At 34.2% G+C, this 24,253-nt stretch overlaps 1 protein-coding gene across 1 annotated transcript in view; it reads right to left on the bottom strand.

Annotated features, from left to right (window-relative positions):
* Positions 1 to 24,253, bottom strand: part of FSTL5 (follistatin like 5) — a 392,971-nt gene that overhangs the window by 223,320 nt on the left and 145,398 nt on the right. The window contains exon 4 of the mRNA XM_063310578.1: positions 15,186 to 15,434. Within this exon, the coding sequence (XP_063166648.1) occupies positions 15,186 to 15,434 (249 nt within the window). The remainder of the gene's footprint in view (positions 1 to 15,185; positions 15,435 to 24,253) is intronic.

The following is a 24,253-nucleotide window of genomic DNA, read 5'->3' as shown; positions in this document are numbered from 1 at the left end:
AGGCTTTATGATCACTTAGAAGTACCGAAATGGAAAAGCTGTTTTATCTGGTTGTTCCAGCTAGAATAGCCAAACAGAAAGGGACAGATTCTGGGTGTTTACCATAATCTGTTTTCAGAGCCTTCTTGGTCTCATAAATTGGGTTAGAGTGGGCTAATCAGAAGATTCATAATCCCAGGATATAACTGTGAGCAGCATATCTACTTCTTTGCATGTCTACAATTATCACAGAGAGCCAATAGCCAATCACTTATTGTTCTTCCTGGCCACAGATGAGCATGACTCAGCTAATCAAAGTTCATCTCCTGGCCAGCAAGGAGTGCTTCCTCCTGCCCCTCCCACCCTTTTCAGTATTTTTTTAAACCTTCTGTAAAAATAGCTATAAAATTCTTTTTATATACTTTTCTTGGTGGCAACTTGCCAAACCACCTACACTGCCCTGTGCAGAACTTCACTTTGATAAAAGTTCAAACAAAAGCTGAAGCTTCTTCATGAAGCTATGTGACTCTTGCACTGAAGTAAAGCAGCTTTTAAAAATAATGGCTAAATAAAAATCAGTGGCTGAAAAATTATTAAAATATTAAATAATGGTTATTTTCTGCCTTCACAGAAAAAGTTAAAATAGCAGTTGCCATACTTTCATAATCCTGGCCATTACTGTCAAATGCTCAAGTTCCAGTGTTGACAGCTTTACAGAAACAGCCACAATAATGTTTAGTGATAAATGCGAATTCATTTGCTGCAGATGTCATTAACATTCTCAATTCCACTGAGAAACAAACCCAAATAAATTCAGTCGGTCGAACTCCCAGTTATATAAGATTCCAACCCACGCCCATAATACAAGGAGCCATAAAAAATGCTATAAAATTGCTACTTATTAAATCAAAAGGATTAAGTTAGTCTTCAAAAATAATGCAACAAAAATTGTAACTACAGATAAAAATCCTCTGTAGTGACCAGTCTCAGCTCTAGCTGAAATCAGTCCGGTAGATTTCTTACCATCACCAATAAATATGTGACTATGACTAACCTGTATATACTTCTATGTAATACATGCACATACCTGCCAGAAGCTGCACTCCAAAACCTTTGGTGAAAACAAAAAGTAAATTAAAACAGTGTTCTCTATTCTCAGAGAATGTAAGATAACCCTCACAGTTTACAGTTAATTACTTAGGTGAAAATATGTTTCTTTATATCTTTATATCAGATAACAATGGTATTATATCGCTTTATATCACTATATTAACTTTTGCACAAGCTCCCACACCCTTTGCAAGCACCTCTTGGAGGAGTCAACATAAAGCCATCAGTAATTATATGATGTTGCAGATACTGCTGAATGCAGTGCCCTTTCACAGGTGATAATCTGGATACAGAAGGTACTTCCACATGGAGCTTTTAACATGTAACATTTCATCCCTCACTCACATTATTGATCAGTATTGTTCTCCATATATCACCCTCCATTTCCCCCATGATTTAATCTTTTCCCATACAAAAAAACTATTAAGCTGTAAGAAAAAAGGGAGCAAATGCATTGTGAGTACAGTGAAGACTTATCTGTTTGGAGGCACCATAAAACTATGAGTATAAGTACATCTGTGTGTTACCCATTCAGGAAGCTTGATTTGTAAGCAAAGCTAAGTACCCTAGGTTATTAAAATGTTAAATTATTACTTCATTAAATATTAAATGTAAAAGTTCCTAGACTGAGAACAAGCAATATCTATAAAGTCTTCTTGGAAATAGGCAGTGATTTTCTAACTGTATCGAACATAAGTTGAAATGGAAGTTCAGAATGAAAGATTGTGGTTTTGCACATAACTTCATAAGAACCTTTGAGATCAAAGAACCTTTAAAAACTTCAGTAGCAGCTTAAATTAATGCTATTCAGGCCATGTGCTTTTCATGTCCAATAAAAAGTGTGCTACACACATACACACGGACACAGGTCCAACATAAGACTTAATAAGAGACACAAAAGAGCTGAATCATTTATTTTTCCTAAGTGGAATAATCAAAAGGTTTTAACAGAAATGGGAAGTGAGACAACCCTTTATGCTACTGTTACAGACTTTATAACAAAAAAAAGGCCTTTTTTCTTCAAACCTTTTCCTGAAAAACTGAAAAAAATATAGAGAGATGCCTGTGAACATTCACAAAGCATTTTGTCTATATGAAAAGTTGCCAATCATGGGAGAAGTTGAAAAGCACACACCAGGATATATAGACAAGTCTGTGTGATTTGAATTCCAATTCATTTGTTTTCAGCATTCTGCTTATATACTGACCTGTGCTGTCTAGTCTGAAGATTGCAAATGTTTCAACCAATGTATACTTAAGGAAAAATCTAATGAGTGATATCACATGAACATAGTGAAACGGGTGAGCAACATTAATAACAGACTGCTGCACAGAAGGTGCTAATGGTCTAAATGAAGATCTACAGTAGATCAGGGTAAGCAACAGGATTTTACTAAGGAAAGAGAGAAGTTCATACAGATATGAATTCTATAAACAATAGTATAATAATCATCGCAGAGATTCATTCAACAAGACTGGCGCTAAGCACATAGTTCCCTTAAGGAGATGAAATAGCCTTCCATTTATTCTATTTTGCACGGGCTAACTAGATTTGAAGCTTAAGCTAACTTTAATATGTGATATGACAGTATTCCCCATTTTGCATAAGCCAGGCCATGTGGAACACAGATATTTCTCCTTTATGAAAAGGCAATAGGCAGCATGTTTCCATCACTGATCTTCATATCACCCTTTCTTTCCTCTCTGAAGTTCTGGCAAATGATAGGTCAGTACCACCAACTGAATTACCAAATAGGTATCTAATCCCTCTCCCTCTCCTGGATCTAATTCACTTCAGATTGCTTTACACAGTTATGTAGCAGCAACTGTTGTTTTTACATTCATCAACACTGAAGTGCTAAAAAATGATGATTGCTAAAAAGGCACAAGGAATAAAAGAAACCAGTAGGTTGTTATGAATCTCAGGGCCAGTTATGGCTGCTTCATTCATTTAAATGGATAAAGCACTGAATAATACACAAACAAATGTCCTTCCACCTTCATTCAAAGGTCTACATGTAGAGATTTGTGAAGATACCAGTCTGCATTTTGCTTTGCATGACTTTTCACAATAATGCACAAATATGATGTGAGCTACTGGAATTATTATTTTTTTTTTAAAAGACGAACAACAAAAAACTGTCAAATATGTACTGCCCTAGATCATCTGGATAAAACCTAATTACTAATTTTGCAATATTACATGAGACTTGCATGTCGTTTATTTGCCCAAAAGATAAGAAAAACTGTCTAGGAAGATAACAGTAAGCACTGATAAAACCAATGAAGCTTCATGGCACAGATTCATTTTTTTTCTCTCTCTCTGTATTTGTGATATCATATTGGTGTTATATACCATAGTAATTTGTTCATACAAAATTGATCATGCAGATCTGTATTTTCTGTCCACCATTATGAAAACTTCTTTCTTAAAACTTCATCATACAATAAAGAAGATGGATGGAGTCATTCACCATCTGCTAAAGCAAATACACTTAAAGGATGCTTCCACAAATGTGATTAAGTTACAGCAGATCTAGGAGCAAAAAGTCCCCAGATTTCAAAATGATGATTGTACAGCTGTAGCCAGCCTCATTAGGGAGCCATAAAAGTTTATGTTCCATTTGGATGGCAAGGACTTTTGTTGAAGATTCAGTGGTTGGGCAAATCAAGAAATGATCCATTTAGTGGTTGTTGTAAATTTAGAAAAAGCTAATGAAATAAGGATCTTGAGCTGTAATTACCATTTGCTATCCCAAAAGGTTTTTCCTCCTTCCATGTTCTGTATACATGCTAAAAAAAAAAAAATCCTAATACAATATCTAGGTTCTGAATAGATGATTCCCAAAATACAGCCATCAGAAATAATAGCAAACATTGATAATATAGCACAATCTGTAGCTATATATTGGAGTAAGGACTAATAGGTTTATTGTTGTAGTGATAGGTCATAACAATATAGCATAGCACAAAAAACAACAAAATGAAATAATAATAAAATAAAATGAAGTAATAAAAAGAGTATTAGATGCAAAGATTTTCAATCTTAAATATTCACTAGAGATAAGGTACTATAAATCCTTAACAGATTGGAAAGAATAATTCCACTGTTTGATTCTCAGATTCTAAATGCATGTGTTTTATTGGTTTGGTGTTTTGTTTTGTGTTTACTACTCTTTAACTCTCACCCACCTGTTCAAGTCCTCAGAAAACAAGCTTTTAAAAAGATGAATACAAAATACTTCCAATGCTACTTTATAGTGAATTAAAGGTTTTGCAAGGCTCTGCCTAATCAGTTTTATTTCCAAGGACATCCTTCTTAACTTGGTTATGACTTTGTTTTTTTTTTTTTTTTGCTTTTAGCATGTGCCAAACAATTTCAATAAATCAATCTTAGTGTTACTGAAGAACAGAAAACCTATAGATCTACTTAGTTCTCTTTATTGGTCCAATTAGTTATCAATTTCATTTAATGTAGATTTCAAATGAAGAGATGGAGATACATTAGCAAAGATCATTATAAACAAATGTTTTCTTGGTCTTCAACAACAGCCAAACTTTATTAAAGTTAAATAGAAAGAGAGTGAATGATTTGCAGTTGTATGAGCAATTCCTTTTCATTCTACATGCGGATCAAAGGACCATAAATAAATATAAAAACTAAGCTTTTTAATGACTACGGCGATCTTAAAGTCTCATGTAAGATATAAGTAGATATACTGTAAATTAAATACCTATGGGACTCAGAAGGGCTGTATCCTCTGGAAGACCATATGAAGGTGACTGTGAACCACTCCTGGTTCAGAAGATTAATTTTCAGAAAACAACTAAACCATTCTGGAAAATTGAAACCAGTGCATTGAAACCATTCTTATGTATCTCCACAAGGAAAAATATAATAAATCAAGTTTTTAATCTCACTACTTTTGGTGTGGCTGTACCATCCTCATAAAAGAAACACAAAGAAAGCCCTTTCATCACTCTAGCAGTTTTTGAGGCCAGACCAACACTGAATGAAATTTCCAGCATAAAGATGCAAGCCATCAAGGCTACATGTAAGGTCAAGCAACCATACACTGGAACCTCTTTAAATGCCAGCCATGACTTTCTTTCCAGTTCCTACCTAAAGTGTTTGGAGTGCAGCTCTTGATGATATCACCTACTACATTCACAGTTCATTGTCACAAGGGGAAAAAAATGTTAATTCCCAAGATAAAGTTTTCAGAGTCAAGTTTCTGAATGTGTAAGTCAGCCATTAACTGCTGACAAAACATACAGTTAAGGATGCTGTCATAGTCAGAGTGGAGCATTTTCTAAATCACTTGCAATCTCCACCCACAGCAGGTTGTTAATGGCACACTGGCACCAATCAATAGCATGTGGCTTATTACTGCCATCACATGCTTCTCTGTTCTCACTAGACAAGCCAACAAAAATACTGGAGATAAATACATGGCTGAAAATCAGCTGAGAAAATGTCCAGTGTGGCTTTTTCGTATAGTCAAAATATCTGTCTTTTCAGCTGACTATAGTTATTGTTGCAGCTTTTGCATTAGAGAAAAATATTGCAACTATGCAGAACTCAAGTTTTAGTTACAGCAGCTAAGTATTGAATCTACTTACGCATTCCCACTGGAAGACTGCAGGAGATAAGACTTCAACTAAATTTTCTACTTACTGTACAGCATGCCCGGCATTTTGGAGCAGAGAAGTCAATGCCATGGGAGAGGATAAATAACAACAAGCTTTTCAAGGCAGTATCTTCTGAATTTTTTACTAAGAATTTTATTAAGTTTCAAGTAAAGATAAAAGCTAACAAAAAAAAAACCCTACAAAAACAGAGAAAAAAAATTAAAAAGGTGTGAAAACACAAGAGAAAAAAATTTCAAAATTACAGAAAGATGTGACCTCCAACTTTTAAGAGCAAGGATATACAAAGATTTTCCATAATCAATTCATTACTCTATATTAAACCAAAACCACATTATTTCTATAAATCATTCCACATTGGCACATTATAAAAACCACTAAGTACAGTTTGCTCTAGTGGTTAAAGTGCTGGGCTAGAAACCAGGAGACTGAGAGTTCTAGTCTCTCCTTAGTCATGAAAGCCAGCTGGGTGACCTTGGGCCAGTCACTCTCTCTCTCAGCCCAACTCACCTCACAGGGTTGCTGTTGTGGGGAAAAGAGGAGGAAGGAATATTAGGCATGTTTGCTGCCTTGAGTTATTTATAAAAATAATAAAGGCAGGAAAATAAATAAATGAATGAATGAATGAATGAAATGAAATGAAATGAAATAAAAATAAAATACTCCCTCCCCTTATACTAAAAGAAAAGAAAAAAGAAAAATTCATATAAACCTCCTAAATGACTTTCCTCTCCCCAAAGATAACATCTATTTAATTATTCCCTTCCTACTACTATTCTATACATTTCTATCTACTATAATAAAAATCAAACTAAAAAGCATATAAATTGTCTGCCATTATACTTAATAATACAACAATTTTAATGATCTTAATCTTAATAAACCCCAAACCATCCAAGCAGACATTTTTTTCCATATACCTTATTAACCTTAATCCAAATCATTAAAAATAAATGAAATCAGCTAAACCTTAAAAGCAATCCATATAAATATTCTTTAACCCTTCAAAATAAACCAGAGCATTTACATATCCCTACAATGTACACTGAGTTTTTTTTCTTAAAAAGATCAAACAGCCCAACTGCCCCCCTCAAAAACTCCAACTTCTTTTCAGAAAATGTCCCATACATAATAACCCCTTCTTTTTCATGACATTCCTCCAGAAAATCAATTTCACTTCTGACTTGCAAATCTCTCCATTAAATTCCTCCAACTCCACTATCTCATCTTCATCCAGCATCTCAATAGAAATCCTGATCTCACTGTTAGAAGAAACTTTTCTGTCACTGTTGAATTCCTCAGTTTCATCCATGACATCCCCAACTAGATGACACATTTTGGACCTCATATTTTCCACAGTATCCTGAATGTCTTGCATAAAAACTTGGTAGGGGTCAGAAAGAATCTGTTTAAAATCTTGGTGAAAGTCAGAAAAAAATCTGTTTAAAATCTTCCATGTCTCACACAGTAGATTATGGTGCCCCCTAGGAGCTTAACCAGTGAAAGTTGAAGATATGAAAAAGTTCCAAGACATGTTTATACAAGCAAAGGGAGATATGCAGACAGTTCCCAAGGGAAAGTAGAAACAGAAAGCTAAAGTTTCAAATCAGCTGACTCAACATGTAGGAACATGCTAATATCTTCAAATTTAGTACAAAAGAAATAACAGGGAGACAATTATTTACTCTCAATCTGTCAGGGTCTAGGCGAAGAAATAATGCTGAGCCAGGAATTAAGCTCTAGTCTTTATAGTTTCTACCATATGAACATAATCTTGCCAAACTGAGCAAAACTAGCAGGTTCTAAGGAAAAACTCCAGAAACTCTAAGGTTGGTCCTGCCTGATGTTATTGGCTGGGTGCCCAAGGTCTTCCACACTGTGAGTGCATTCTTCCCCAGAATGCTCCCCCTCCTTCCTTGCCTGCAATCTCCATAACACAATCCTCCTTAATATTTGGAGGGAAAACAAAGTCCAAAACTTAAAAATCCCCAAAATAATGATAAGTACCAAGACAGCCTACTTCTCCTTGCTGTAGAAAGCCTCTTTTAGGGTATGCATACTTATATATATATAAATAAATATAAATTGGGTGATTTAAAAATGGTGTGGCTGGTCTTAGTGTCCCTTTAAGGCTACAGCACAGCTTGGAAAATGGTGAAGTCCCCGCCTCCCAGCTAGCTCTTACCAGTCAAACGCAAATGCTCTTTGCAATCTTCTGGCTCCAAGCAGCCATACAGAGGACAGATGGGGTGATTCTAGGTGTTTTCCTGTTTCCAGAAAACACTCCTGGGCTTCAGGAAAACCTGCCTGAGCTCAAAAAAACTGCAGCATTGTCAGCTCCACCCACTCAGCCCATGGGCACAGCTGCTCAGTTGGCCATGTCCCCACTGGAAGTCCTCAAGGCAATTGACTTCTGGTGGGGACATGGCTGACTGGACAGCTGTGTCTGCGAGCTCCATGGACAGAACTGACAGCAGCAGGTTTTTTTTGGGGGGGGGGCATGGGAAGTTTTTTTCCCAAAGCCCAGAGCATTTTCATGGACAAAGAAAATGCTCAGAATCTTCCCATCTGTCCTCTGGAATGGCAACTTGCAGCCTAAGGATTGCAAACAGCATTTGCACTGATCAGGTAAGAGTTGCCGGGAGGTTGGAATGTCATCATTTCCAAGCCGTGCTGTAGCCTTAAGGGACACTAGGTTGAGCCACCCCATTTCTAAATCACCCAATTTATATATTGTTTAAGTTATGTACCTTAAGGGAGACTCTCTACAGCAAGGAGAAACTATCTCTCTTGGTGCTTGTTGTTATTTCTCAGATTAATTTTCAAAAATCTTTTAAAGCTTTGCCTTGTTTTCCCATTAGTATAGTAAGGAGGATTGAAAATAATTGTCTCCCTGCTATTATTTTTGTATTGAATTTGAAGGATTTAACATTTTCCTACATGTTGAATCCGCTGTTTTGAATCTTAGTTTTCTGCTCACTTTCTCTGAGAGCTGCTTGTTAGCATGCTTTCTCCTGTGTCAACAACTTTTGGAGATTTTCTATTAACTCCTATGTTTGCCAGTCAAGTATCTGAGGGGACACCATAATCTACTGCCTGAAACATGGAAGATTTCAAGGAGATTTTCTCAGAGTTCCATTGTGAACTTTGCTGTGAGTTTAAACAGATCTTTAAACAGATCTTTTATGATACCTGTCAAGCTATTCTGCAAGATATTCAGGACATTGCAGAAAATATCAGCTTTAAAATGTTTCATCTGGCTGAAGAGGTTGTGACAGAAGTTGATTCTAATGAAGAAGGAGATGTTTCTACCAACAGTGAAATTGAAGCTCTTGTTCTGCCAGATGACCAGATTTTGGTGTTGAAGGAGTTAAAAGAACAGACTGAATTGCAAATCACAAATGCAGTTTGTTTGTTTTTTGATGGAATGTTATGTGAAAGAAGAGGCTCTTTTCTGTTGGAGGTTTTTTTTTTTCTTTTCTTTTACTGAGAAGTCTGAGTTTTTAAGGGAGGCAGTTGGGCTGTTTGATTTCTGTATGAAAAATGCCTTTTGTGTAATATGGAGATATATAAATGTTTTGGCTTATTCTAAAGTGGGGTAGAGAATTAAGAATGTTTATTTGGATTGATATTAAGGCTTTTATGATTTTATCTTTCTTTAATGTTTGGATTAAGATTTATTGGATTGCTTTTAGATTTGTTTGATTTTTAAGATTTATAAGATATAATAATATTTGCTTGGTTTCAGGTTTAATAGGGTTAAGATTGTTATAGTATTATTAATTATAAAAGTAAATAATTTAAATGTTTTTTATAATTTGATTTCTATTATAGTGGACAGAAATATATAGAATACTGGTAAGAAGGAAAAAAAATAAAAACATGTATTTTGTGGGGAAGTTGATTTGGAGATTTATATATTTCTTTTTATTTTAACATAAGGGGAAGGAGCAATGTTTAGTGATTTTTATAATGTGCTAATAGAATGATTTATAGAAATAATGTGATCTTGGTTTGATATAGAGTAAGGGATTTATTATAGAAATTGCTGTATATTCTTGTTGTTGAAAGTTAGAAGTCACCTCTTTATGTAATCTTCAAAATTATTTTTTTCTTGTGTTTTATACTCTTTTCATTTTTTTCTTTTCCTTTTGTAGTTTTTTGCTTTTTTGTACTTTTTATCTTTGTTTCAAACTTAAGAAAATTCTTATATAAAAAAGGCAGTATCTCCTGAATTAACAATATATGAGATTCTCTACAATAGAGCTTCCTATGCAGTATTTGATAGAGACAAACATGCTTTCACCCGTGAGATATTAAGAAATGAGAAAATGAAGTTATTTACATCAATCTGCAACCTAGTTCTTGGATAAAGAACACAGATATACAAAACATCCCTTATAAAGTCCTTAATTCTCAATACCGGCTATCACTAGTTGCAAGGAATTATTTTATAAGGGCTTCCCTGATTACAATCCAGTCCTAATGACAATTTGCTCTTTTTGAATGTTAACACATTGGAGTTCTATCTTTACCTAGCTCAGGCATCCCTTGCTCGTGTATAGATTATCTGGGCAGTTTTCTACTACTACTACTTACTAATTATCATCCCTCTATCAGAAGTATGGATATTTAACAAGAGATCTGAACGGCTATAGATTTCAAAATTTCACCATGTCTACAGTGTGTTCTTCACCCTCTCCTATCAATGTAAGGATGTGAATAAATATAATTTTATTCAAAAAGTGCAGAAGGTATATTCATCTTTTTCATTTTATTTCACTCCTATAATATATATACCTTCCCCATTACTTTTCCCTTCACAGCACTATCTTCTGGCACTGTTTTTCTGCAATAGGATCTATCCAGCTATATTGTAACCTCACTTTACAATGACTTTCTTCACATTGTACTTTATAAATAAATTATCTACTGTATAGTTGACCTGGGTTCTCTTTTAACATATCTATTGATTTTTCCCATCAACTTTTATATACTAGTAATGCATACTAATATTTACATAAAACTGCAATGTTCATAAATGGAAATTAATTTACTCCAGATGTTTTGGCTTTAAATTCCCATAAGTCCCTGACATCATAGCCAAAGGTCAGGAATTATCCAAATTGCCTATCCCTGCACAACACCAAACAGCTATAACTTTTCAAGATGTGTGTGCGTTTGTGTCTTTATGTGTGTATTAAGTATGTAGAAAGCATTAGAAAGAGATACTTTGCCAAGCACATTGACAATACTTTTCTATGAAGTGTTCAAGCAGCCATATCTTCTAGACTGGTTAGTGCAGCAGCTTCAAAAGCTTTTCCAGGCTGTCTGCAAATGCATGTGCATACACAGCCATTTCATTTCAGTTCCAGTGGAATGTTGTCTGTGCATGTACACACATGCCCAAAGAGGCAAACAGGGATTTTGAAGCAGCTGTGTTGCCCCTTCCAGAGGATGTAGCTGTTTTAACATACTAATGTATTTACATTATCTACATTATGTTTTGCACAAGTACATAATCTAAATGATAACTACTTCCTGTGAATCAAAGGTTTTATACAAGCATTCAACTCATTATGAGCAATTTAAAGACACTTGCAAATTCCTTAAAAATAAAGTTTTAACTCACATGATAAAGATTGCATTTTTGTATATTTTGCATAATTACTGCTTTTAAATTTCTGTATTCTTAAGAACACACCTGGAATTCATTCAATAATGCAATGAAATATGAGACTGCAGTACATTCATATATACACACTTGGTTGCAATATATAACAGGATCCAGGATTTTCTGCAAGTTCAGTGACTGATTCATATGTTCTACAAGCCAGCAAAATAAAGGGATAAGAAATTTTGCTGTGGAAATGCAAATCACAATCTACACTAGGTGGACAACACCTCCCTTATCTAGATGAGTGCAGTCCAGTAACTCTGTCTATTGTTGAGTTAAAATTGCACCTGAAAAAAAAAAAATCAGGTTGGGTACTAGAGACAGAAAGGAAGCAATTTATCATATTTTCTCCTGCCTCAGATACACTGTGTGCTTTACAAAGGAAGAGGAGTGATAAAATCACTCCTTTATTCCTAAATATGGGACTGGAAGAGAGAATGTAGCAGCGATTATATAAACAGCAAGATTCTAGATGAGTTCCCTACAGAGCAGAAGCTGGACACATTTTTGTTTTTCTTTTCTTTTCTTTTCTTTTCTTTTATTTATAATTCAGACTGACCTCATGTGATCATGCCAGTGTAGAAATACCTGTAAAACATTTCCTGCCATGTCTGTTGCCACATCTGGAAACCCCAGAAGGTCTAAAAAGCAGCACACTTGAATAGCTGGCTTTCTGCTTTCACTGATAGTGATAACTGATCCCTGGTGTGTCTTCAAATATACCTTCCATGTATTTATCCTAATAATTGCCATGTATTATGTCCTATTATTAATCCAATGTTACAAAAGCTTCATATATATAACCATTATTTGAACAATACAAGTTTTAATTTCTTTTTTTTTTTAAATGCTGATATGTACTTATAATTTTGGGTGGCTATTACACACACACAGAGAGAGAGACAGAGACAGAGACAGACACACACAAGAGTTGTACAAAAAAGAGAATGGTGGATGGTACTAGATGGCATGAATTACTTTTATCCACACTACAAAAGTTTGTACTAGTATATTATGAAGTTCCACTAAGAAGAAATCTTAGGCTGATTTCTTTTCCATCTCCAGTAGCTATATTCTACCTTAAACATGTATCTGAATAGCATTTGCTGGAGAACAGTAGGGGAAGAAGGCTGTTGCCCCATTTGAAGAAGTATCTGGGTAATGTTGTAAGAAGAGGATGCTAGACTAGATAGGTCTTTGGTCCTACCTGGTAGGTCCTTGTTAGGTCCTTTTTATTCTCAGCAAATTGCAAATGAGTTAAATTAAATGAGAGGCCTAATGATAAGCTCCATAGAAAAAAGTATACATCTAAATAATGCACATTAATAGCATTTACAAGGTTTCCTATTTATTTATTTATTACTTCTTTATTTGCTACTGCTTCTATGCTGTTCAGTTTGCAATGTCTGTGAGCATCTTACTTTAAAAAAAGATTAAAAATGGAAACCATCATAATCTAGCAAAAACATCACCTGTATCATGTCATTACCTCCAATGCTTTCTTTTTAAAAAAAATATTTTTTATTTAAGAAATTTTCAACTGAATAAAATAATACAAATTTTGAATTAAGGAGAAAAAGAATAGAGAACTGTAACAAGAAAGTGAAAAAGAAATAAAGCAAAAGAAATAGAAATAGAAAAGAAATAAAAATAAGAAAAAGAAAAAGTAATAAAGAAGTGGCTTCCAATCTTAACAGCAGTTATAAGTACATTTATATTTTACCCTTTCTCTCTAAGGTTACATCATTTCCTTCTTTCCATGATCTACCCTTTCTAAACATCAAATCGGTAAATCACCAGTTCATTTTTTTTCAGCAAAAAGTCCATAAGGAGTTTCTAATCACTGATAAATGTAGTAGTTGATCTTTCTCTAAGCAAACAAGTTAATTTTGCCATCTCTGCTCGTTCCATCATCTTCACCAATAATTCCTCCTTTATCTCCAATGCATTCCTAAAGACCAAAGTCTTTAAAGTTCTTTGGAAATCCAACTAAGGAGTCAGACTGGATAAAGCAAAGTCCAATTATGAGTCCCTATAGATGTCATCCCTTTGGAGGAGATCCCCTAATAAATATTTTCTGTTAGTTCTTACTGGATGGGAAGACTTAAGCTGAAGCAGTCTCAAAGGCATCTATGAGTCATGTAGGACTTTAAAAATGACAACTAGGCCACAGATGAGAAAGGCATCTGTGAAAATACAGAAATTTTAATTAATTGCACCTTTTCAGTAATTCCACATTCCTTCTAAAAAGGCACCTTACCATATAAAATTGATAAAAATGAGATGGAATTCTTATTACTCCTGAAGACATAAGGAGAAAAATAATGTTTAATGTCCACATGTAACTCATTATTATCCCAAGCTTTGTATCACATCTCTTGCTTGGATTTCATGGATATGAATTAGCATCAGTAATGTAGATACAATCCTGGTATAATGTGCTCATGCAGTTTTAATGATATAATCTAATACTGAGCAATAGCAGCCATAGTGTTAAAGTTACATGTAAATTAGGCCTCAGAAATACATCATTCTTATGCAACTGGCTGCCTTCCCAACAAACACTTCTGTACTGACCTTTGCTTTAATGCATGAGTCTCAAACTCATATCTGAAAGGCTGTGTGCAGCCATTCAAGTTGTTTTCTGTGCCCTGCACAATATTTTGGAAATGATGAACTTGGAGAAAAAGAAGTAACAACTCAGTAATAATCCCAGTTACTGGATTTCTAATTAATGAAAAATGCTTCCAGTTAAGTGGCCAAAGTAAAACAACTCTGTTTTACAGTTCCATTTGTAGTTTGTTTAAGAAATAAATATATGTTTGATGATCCATTGATATTCTCTTTATTTTCTTTATTTTTGACTAATTAGAGACTTTTGACTCACCAGAGTATCAGTAAATAAAAAGCTTCAGTACTATGGCCCGCAGGCCAGTGAATTACTCTTCATGTGGCATTTGTGATAATTTGCAACCCATGATTTGGTTCACTACAGGACTGGATAATGATCAGAATTCAGAATATTATTTTTTAATTTATTACTTCCCTTCCTGGCTAATCAGGACAAAATCTGTGTGAAGCAGAACACTTGGTAGAACGCCTCCATCTATGTGGTATTTCTTCTGTGGATTCCTTCCTGCTCTTATAAAGTTTTCTTATGTCCCATAAAACTATCAAATACCCTCACTCTTAATTTATAGCTTTTTAAACCCCTCAAAGTTTTATAAAGAGAATATAATACAACCAGTTATTGAAATAAACATAACTACATTAGCTAAGAAAAAAAAGTAAGCAGCAGGATCAAAATAGGGACAAAAAAGAAAACAGCAGATAAAAATGAAATAAGGACATTTAAAAGTTATTAAAAAGCTACAACAGTATGGCCTATGATGCTTACTCACTATAGCCATACCATTCAAGTTTCGTAGAAGTCTCTACATGTAAACTGTTCCACTGAGATTTGAAGCTGCATTACTTATAACACAACTTTGATCATGATGGCTACCTCTCCAAGTTGAAGTCATAGAATTCCTGGTTCCAACAGTCCTTTCAAGCATACAATTTATCTTCAATCATGTTTTTTTCCAAAGAGATAGTTGAAGATTGAACACAGCTGGAAGACTTCTCCAGGGAAAAGAGCTTTGTCAAATTAAACTTCCTCATCATTTCTTCACAATACACTGTATAACATTTCCCAGAACCTTAATCAAATTAACTTCAAAATATGTGATTTATTAATGTTTTTAAGATATTATCCCAAACCACTTGCCTTTGAAGAAGCAGTCTTCATTGTGGACAATAGTAATCTTCTGCTTTTTCAGACAGGCAGCCCGGTGCACTTCACAGTGGTTTTCATAGAATTCACCATCAGAACCACAAACAGGCTTGTAATGAGGCTTGCAATTTTCCATGCAGACACATTCTGCCTGTCCTGTTTCTCTGTTGGCAACACAATGCCTACCCAAGCCACAATACTTATTTTCACATGATCCAAGAAGGACACCATGATTCACAGATCCTGAAAAGAAATGGAAAAAGACTGTTAAATTGTATGCCACAATCCCACAATTCTGTCATATGTACAGTACCTATGGTGGTGTGAAGATTGCTTTGTTGGACAGTGATATATTCCAGTGAGAGAAATCATTCAGATGGTGTCACCAGGCAACGGGCTATAAACCAGGAGGCTGTGAGTTCTAGTCCCACCTTAGGCTTGAAAACCAGCTGGGTGACCTTGGGCCAGTCACTCTCTCTCAGCCCAACTCACCTCACAGGGTTGTTGTTGTGGGGAAAATAGGAGGAGGAAGGAGTATTAGGTATGTTTGCCACCTTGAGTTATTTATAAAAATAAAAATAATAAGGGAGGGATAGAAAAATAAATAAATAAATAAATAAAGATGATAGATACTTGGAATCTGCAGTAAATGTTGTCTTGAGACAAACTCACTTAGGAAGTGATGCATTGACCAGTTTTCCTTGGTATGCAAAAAAATTCCTTGACATGTCATTGAGAATGTTCATGTCTTTACCAAAGATTCTAGTCCTCATGGCACCAGGGAAAAAGACAACAGAAGTGCATAGTCTAATGAACAGTAAATTAAACTTGATAGCATTATTAATACACTATGAATTCTCTTATCAGTTCACATTTGTTGTGATGGAAAGCCAGATCTTGTGTATAGCAGCTACAGAGGCTGAACCAGAGACTAGCCCATGCCTTTCATGGTAGCCATGAATTCTCCAGACCTGTCTGAGACCATGAATGGGGACTGGAGGTGGAAAATGGTCTTTTTAATCAAATGTGACAAGGGGACAAGAAAGGCATAAATGTGGAACATCAAATAAATAGATTTTTCAACAATGTATCTATATAAAATAAATAACAGAACAATAAGTTATAAGAAAAAAATCATCTTACAAATGATTATAGTGATCAAATAACCTCAGAGTTGGAGGAAAATTGAAATAAAATCATTTAAATTACCTAAACTACAGTAATAGAATGACATTTAATATATACAGTAGGCTAGATAAAGCAGGCCAAGAATTATTATTTATTTTTTTATTATACTAAAGCTGTTAAAACACAGGCCCCAAAAACACTTGGAAGTAAAAGAAATTGAAACAAAATAACAAAAGAAATACAACACTTTCCTTTTAGTAAGTATGAGTTAGAAGTAGAAAAAAATTGTAATGGAAAGCAGCAATGATTAATATATATTGCATCCATTTTTAGGGTGTTACTGTACATTCATGGAAGCTTAAAAGTCTAGATATACTCGAAAATATGTTTCAAGGCAACATTACACTCAACTAAACATATAATACAAGAGCCAGTTTGGTGTAATAGTTAAAGGCACTGGAATAGCAATGGGAAAATCAAATTCTAGTTTTGCCTTAGATACAAAAACCAGCTGGGTGACTTTTTTGTTCGTTTGTTTGTTTTTAATTATATGGCATAGCAGTTCAGTGTTCATGCTGCTTTTTCTTGCTGGGAAATGCTTGTGAGGTTCAGCAGCCAGATGTGTAGACTATTTAGCTATGACAAGTCACATTGCCTGGGGTGCACCACAAGGAGGCTAGTCTACATTGCACTGAGTTGGGCTGAGAGAGAGTGACTGGCCCAAGGTCACCCAGCCGGCTTTCATGCCTAAGGTAGGACTAGAACTCACAGACTCCTGGTTTCTAGCCCAGCACCTTAACGACTAGACCAACTGGCTCTCAGCTGAGTGACTTTAGACCTATCATTCTCACTCAGTCCTAGCCCGAGAAGTTGAAATATACCCCAGAGAAGTGCCAGAAAATTGCTTTTTAAAATGTTGCCAGAAAACAACAAACCATCTAATAGGAAAAGCTGAATAAAACACAAATAATATGCACCTTCAGGCTGCACCAGATTAAGAGTGATGTACGCATTGCTATGGTGAATGCTATATGGAAAACTGGAAAAAATAAATTCATTTTCATTAGGATGGAATTATTTACATTTGAGTTCAAAGACTACAGATAATTATTATTACTGAATTTGAAGCTACAGAATAGATTAGAATTATTATTCAGTTTTGTGAGAAACATAATGTATGCACTATGAGTTGTCTAACTTCTCTCTGAAAATTGTTTAGTTAATGAATTATTTGTATGATTGAATTATACTTGGAGATACTGTATATGCTGTATAAGCAATATGTTTTTGGCTTGGAAAACTGAAGGAGGTTGTAAAAAAGGCAGGAGAGGGGTTAAAAATAAAAAGGCCCTCATACATATTATGGAGCAAAAAAAGTTTGAAAACAGTTCTAGATGCCCTACAGCATTATGTCTTTTGTGGACATTCTGTCAACAATATGGTTCTGCAAGAATGTTGAAGTAGAAAGAGGGTAATTTCACCTGTCTTGTTTTGTGTGCGCCTAAACAAAATGCTCCTGTCCAAGCCTACAATCTGAGCATCATGCTTATTTCTTAGATCTCATGCAGAGAATAGTGTTTAGTCTGCATTTTTAAGTGAACCCAGAATTGTTCACATCTCAAGTTCTGAAAATTAATTTTTGGTTTAAAAACTGTACTTAAGGATGCATTAATAAGCAAATTTTTCTGATAAATACTATGTGTTTGAAAAAGTTGCATAAAATGTGCATTTGGAATAAACTGTTCATGAATTATATATCTTAGGGGGAAAATACAACTAACGACAATAGTATATTTCTTCAGTTTTAAAAAAACACATAAATGTACAAATGGAATAGAAATGACCTACGAAGAAAGTATATGAAATTCATATGGCTCAACAACATTTTTATTTGATCTTTACACAGATGAATGAATTTGTTGATTTTATTTTCTCTCAAGTTCCATTCTTGCTTTCTTCATAAATGGTGAAATATTAGTAGAGTCCTTCAAAACATAAAATAAAAACTTACCCATTTCTAAGAGGGTTAGTTTAGATAACTTGAAAAGCTAATTTTAACAATTTTTTTTAACAATGACAGTTCATTGGTTAAGCAAGTATTTACAAAAAAACTGTAAAACTATACAATATTTACAAAATACTGTAAAACAATCACAAAAAGGTATGTAAGACTCTTGAAAGATTCCATGTACTGCTATTTTTGTCCTTTTGCCATCTATCCAAGTGGTGGGAAGTTAATACTGATCATGAACAAAATGCTGGGTGTTTCCTCTGAGAAAACAAATGACTTTTATCTCAACCTTTGATATCATGACAGCAATTTGGATTACCTTGACAGCCAAATACACAAATGTTTGGGGATTACTGACCACAGAAGTGTCTGTAATGCACGTATTATGCTGCTTGTATGTAACTCTGAAAACTATTAAGTAATTTTAGCTTGCCACAGAAAGGGTTTGATACTAAAAATACAATAAATAAAGCTATTGAATAATTAATATTTTGTTAATACTGAAAATTAAAAGAACCCAGTCCCATTTAAATGCCCTTTATAGGGAAAGCCATGTTGTATAAATAGCACTGCAGATTATTAAATCTGAAGTAGTTCTCCAAATGGATTATAACTCAAGATGGTAGTCTAGCGATTAATTTCATTTCTATCATAAACAATTAGCAGAATGCAGTTGTGCTTTGTTTACTATTAATTTACATCAGAACTGATTAAAAAAAACTGCATTGCTTTTATCCCCAAATTTACTTCCCAAAACATAGCTATACCACAAGTATTTAAATGTAATGAAACTAATTAGATGTAGAAAGGCAGTAGCTTTAGGTATCAAATTACAAACATTATGCAGGTTGCAAACTTATACCCAGTTTTCTAAGGGTATTCCTTATTGTTCTCAGTGGTACTTCACTTTAAGTAGTTACACATAGGATTACATTTAAGAGGAATGAATTCTCTTGTCTTCCTGCAGTGCAATGTTCTTAAAATATTCATATGGAATGTTAGCTACTATTTACTTCCAGTATCAGCCAAGGGAAAGTATGGAGATTTCACTGAAAATTTCAGGAATTATGTTTGTGTGTTTGTGTGTGCTTTCCCTTCCAGAGAAGAAAAAAAGGATAAGCTTTTTATTTTATGGAGACAACATTTGCAAGCAGAAACTATCTTTCAGTGGGACAGGTTTGTAAAGTTTCAGATATAATAAGTTCAAGATGTTTTGTGCAATAGCATATTTAACAGCTTAGGAATTTCTTTGTTAAAGGGTATGCTTGCCATCTTACATATTTAGTGTACCATTCTTTTTTATGGAAAGAATATGGTGCATAGGAGCAGATAAGCAACCTGAAAAACAATATTAAGGGGATTCCCATCCCAACTTCCATGTTTTTATTGGATTTTGTTTTTATTGGATTTTTTTAGAGAGAAAATGATTTGTATCAATTGTATCTAAGTGATAAAATGGAAACATTTCAGAAGAATAAATGTAGGGTTAGAGAGCTATGATGAATGTAAACAATTTGATGTTTTCTGTTGTTCTGTGTTAATGTATTTCAGTATTTTGTGCTTACAGAATATTCTTAGAGTGACTTTTGTCAATGTGCTGTAATCACTACCATTCTGAAGAGAAGAAGAGAAGAAAATCCACCAGGATAATAATGTTAAACAATTTATTTTAAGCAAGTATCTGCTGGTCATTATTTTTATTTCAAAAGATATTATTTAGTAAACTTAAAAATAATTTAGTAAAAGGAAACCTTAGTTCCTTGCTAATGGTCCTTTATCATTTCCTAAAGCTTGCAAATATTTTGTTCCATCTCTTTGCTACTGTTTCAAAATGTGTTTTCCTTCCAAATAAACTGCTATTTTTTACATCCTACATTATACAGAAAAAAGGGGCTAGTTGAACCAGAGACAATCCATGTTTAATCAAAATGTAACATCGTTCTAGGTTTGATGACCTTTTCTAGTGATCATGATAGCTAATACTATATGATAAATGCTCAGTCTAATAAAGTGCATACAGTCCATAGGTGTATAATAAATATAATAAAGTGCATACAGTCCATAGGTGTATAATAAATATAATAAAGTGCATACAGTCCATAGAATGCATAGGTGCATGGACATGCAACATTATGCTGGGGGGAGACTAAAATAATAGTGTGCCAAAGCCTAGGAAATCAAAGTACGGCAGATCAAATGCAAAGAGTCAGGACTTTTTGACTGCTACTATTCTTGATCTCTTTTCCAGACCTGGAAGTCTTTCTGGACTCAAACAGCTACAAAACAAATTTGGTACTACCTAATTAGTAATTTAGATAACCTCTCTGTTTACATTAATTGAGAAAATCACATTAATCAGTGAGGTGTACCTTTAATTAAGTGGAATCCAGGAATGTACTAAAGAAACATCTGTATTCAAGTTTTGTTCAATAAATCTATGTAATTGTACTGTGCACTGTTGCCTTCTGTGGTAATTGTGCCCACTGGGGCAAAGATCCTGAGAGAGGAGGAAGCAAGTCCTCTTTGTTTTTCTTCTCACCTCCCAGATGTAGAGCCATCCTTTTTCAGCAAGCTATTTTTGTTTGGTTTCCTTCTTTTTCTAAACAGAAGTTACTTCAATTACATGGGAATGTTTGCAGCTAATCAGCATAACTTTCTACAATGAAACAGTCTAAACATGTTTTAATATGTAGCTGAAATTTAGGGCTGTTTATTTAAAGTAAACAGTAAAAGCCTAGACCTTATAATGGCATGATTGAATATCAGTGTTATTATCTTGGAAAGCCAGTTTTGTTTTTCGTGCAAAATGAAAAAGGAGCAGGTCTCCCACATTATAGAATATAACTTTTCCACAGATGCATCTTACATGTTCACTTCTGGCACTCAAAGACATTAAATTTTCCCTTTTTAAGTAGGTATTTAACATCTAAGCTGTATTGGGGCGGTGGGATATCATTGTAACTTTATTGCAAAGGAAGTTTTCAATTGAGTTTTAATTGGGGTAATTGTTAGATGCCTTTTTAATAACATTTGTACATTACTTAGTATCTTTACAGTAGATTGTCCAGTGTGAGAATTGAGAAATAAATAAATAATAAAATATGCTTATTAAAAAAATAACCATGTCCCTAAATTATTTTTTTAAAAAGAAAATGAACAAGCAAAAAAGGAAAAAAAGAAAAGAAGAAAGAAAAGAAGAAAGAACAATTGATGCAAAAATATAATATCAGTAAGTGGACAAAGAAGTAAAAGAAGTAATATAGTTAGTGCTCAGTATATCATGGATGAAAAATTAACCATAAAAAACAACATATTAAGCTATTTTTAACAATAAAGAAAAGGTTTCAAGATTAAAGATCTTTTGGATCTCTAAGCTGAATGCCAAGGTCTCCACTATTTTGTTTAAATATATACCACCACCCAAAAACAAAGAGAGAGAAGAACTACTAAAAACATTATAGGTTAATATTTAGTTCTTAATTTCTCTTTGTTGTACTCCAACTGATATACAATGTTTATAAACATTTAAAATTTATATATTTCTGATTTCAGTTTGTTGGTCTATTCTTCTTTCCCCTTAAAACATACTCTAAATGCTTAAATGTGCCTTGCTTTGTAATATGTAATATATACGGAAGCCATTCTTGCTTAAATTTGGTCAAACCTTATCACGTTTTGTCTTATAATATGACCTCTTAAAATTTTGTCCTCTTTCATGTCTCTGTACCATAAATACCTATGAAGCCTATTAGATAGGTCAGCTCCTTCCAGTAATGATGTTCTACTGTTCTGGGATTTTATCCATTCTGTTAGCCATGCAGACAGCTTGTTCTATAATATAGTTTGGGAGAGCAAAACCACCTCTGTCTTTTGAATCTTGTAAAATTTTGAATTATTTCTAGATTTTTTTTTTACTCCAGATACTTTATTGACAGTTTTTTGACAGTTCTGTAAAGTTCTTTGTGGGATTGGAATTGGTGCTGTTTGAAACAAATAGTTTATCTTGGGTAATAGGTAAAAGTAAAGGTTTCCCTTGACATTAAGTCCAGTCGTATCCGACTCTAGGGGGCAGTGCTCATCTCTGTTTCAAAGCCGAAGAGCCGGCATTTGTCCGTAGACACTTCCGTGGTCATGTGGCTGGCATGACTAAATGGAATGCCGCTACCTGCCCACTGAAGCGGTACCTATTAATCTACTCACATTTGCATGTTTTCGAATTGCTAGGTTGGCAGGATATCTTGGGTAATACATTCAACTTAATAGTCACAATTAATCCTAACCAAGAAAGTTTTAAATATTTACACCTTTCAAGATCTCTTTTAATTTATTTACTTAGCTTAACATAATTGTTTTGATATATTTCTTCATTTCTGCCTATCAAATTCAAACCCAAATATTTAATTGAATCTATTATCTGACAGCCAGATTTCTTCTACAGGAAATCTTTTTCTTCTTGCATTTTCATCTTGCAATGTCTTGGAATTATTTTGTTTTTTGAGCATTACTTCCATATCCAGAGAATTCTGTAAAACCTTGAGTTAATTTCATCAACTATTTTACTGTGCTTCACAGTTTTGTGATAGTTAATACTACAACATCTGCATTCAGACCAATCAGCCATCAATAGACACATAGAGTGTCTATTTACACAATTACACACCATTCAAAAGAGACAATAAAAAGCTAAAAAGTAAATAAAAAGACTAGAATACCTTCTCACCAGCAGTCAACACCCAGATAAGCAGGGATTAACACAAGGATTAAGACCAGACAAATAATCAAGCAGTAAACAACAGCCTAATCAAGCAACTACCAAGGAGAAAAAAAACACACTCCCACCAACACTAACAGCTACTGCATATAAACAAAGAGCAAACCCCACGCCCCTTCTAGCACTAAAGATATTACCTAGTTGGGCAACAAAATGTCTGCAAGAAAACAACCAAGCTCAGAGAACACCAAGGACTCCAGAGTTCAACACCGAGCTACATATATTCTCTACTATTGATATAGCAAACAATGGAAAGCGAATAGAAACCAGAATACAGGTTTAGCAGTAGTGGGATTAAATAAATCCTTTTCAAATTCCACTTAAATTTGTGTTAATATTCTCTAAGTGCACTTAAGGAAAGAACAGCCTTTACCCACTCAGAGTTATAATACTTGAAAGCACTGAAGGAGCACCATAAAACTCAGTTACTCATCCATCTACTATAATTCTTCATGAAAATGCAAAAGGATCTAGATATAACAACAAAAAATATGGTGTTTATAATTTTCAGTGTATTTTAATTTCATAGGCATCAGTTGCCACTTAATCCTTTCAATACATGACCCTCTGTTGCCTGTTGGCATTACTTTTTGCATTGCCCAGAATAATAACTGGTGGGAAAGAAACTGTTCTGCTGTGCTAGAACCAGACTTATACACAGAAGTCAAATTCCACATTCTCCCTAATTCTGGAGCTATTACAAGATTCCTAAAATGCAGCTATTACAAGTCATGTTGAATATTATCATGCTTGTAATATATTGCCCAATAATATAGCATACCACAATTTATGAAAGCAAATCTATTGTTAATCAAGCCAAGATCTCTTTGAAAAGGAAAAAAAAATCCATACCATTTTTTGCTGTATTAAATCATGCTTATATCAGGAGGTTTACTTATGCCATGCTGTTCCTGCAATTACATTAACATGAAGATATGCAGAAATATTCTGATGCTGGCAGCTGGTACTTATGGTAAAAATGCAGCTCTACCACTCAGATAAAATCAAAATCCATCTAGCTAATGAAGCAAAGCTGTGTTAACATGAGATATCTGAGGGTCAGAAAGACTTACAGCATGCAGGGTTTGTTTGTTTTTTAACAAAATCCCTGAGTTATAATATAAAAACCCAGTCCTAATATAAAAGACTGGT

The sequence above is a fragment of the Candoia aspera genome, chromosome 8, assembly GCF_035149785.1.
Source record: "Candoia aspera isolate rCanAsp1 chromosome 8, rCanAsp1.hap2, whole genome shotgun sequence".
NCBI lineage: Eukaryota > Metazoa > Chordata > Lepidosauria > Squamata > Boidae > Candoia > Candoia aspera.
Note: the sequence above shows the minus strand (reverse complement) of the source record. Positions and strands in the feature narration are given on the sequence as shown.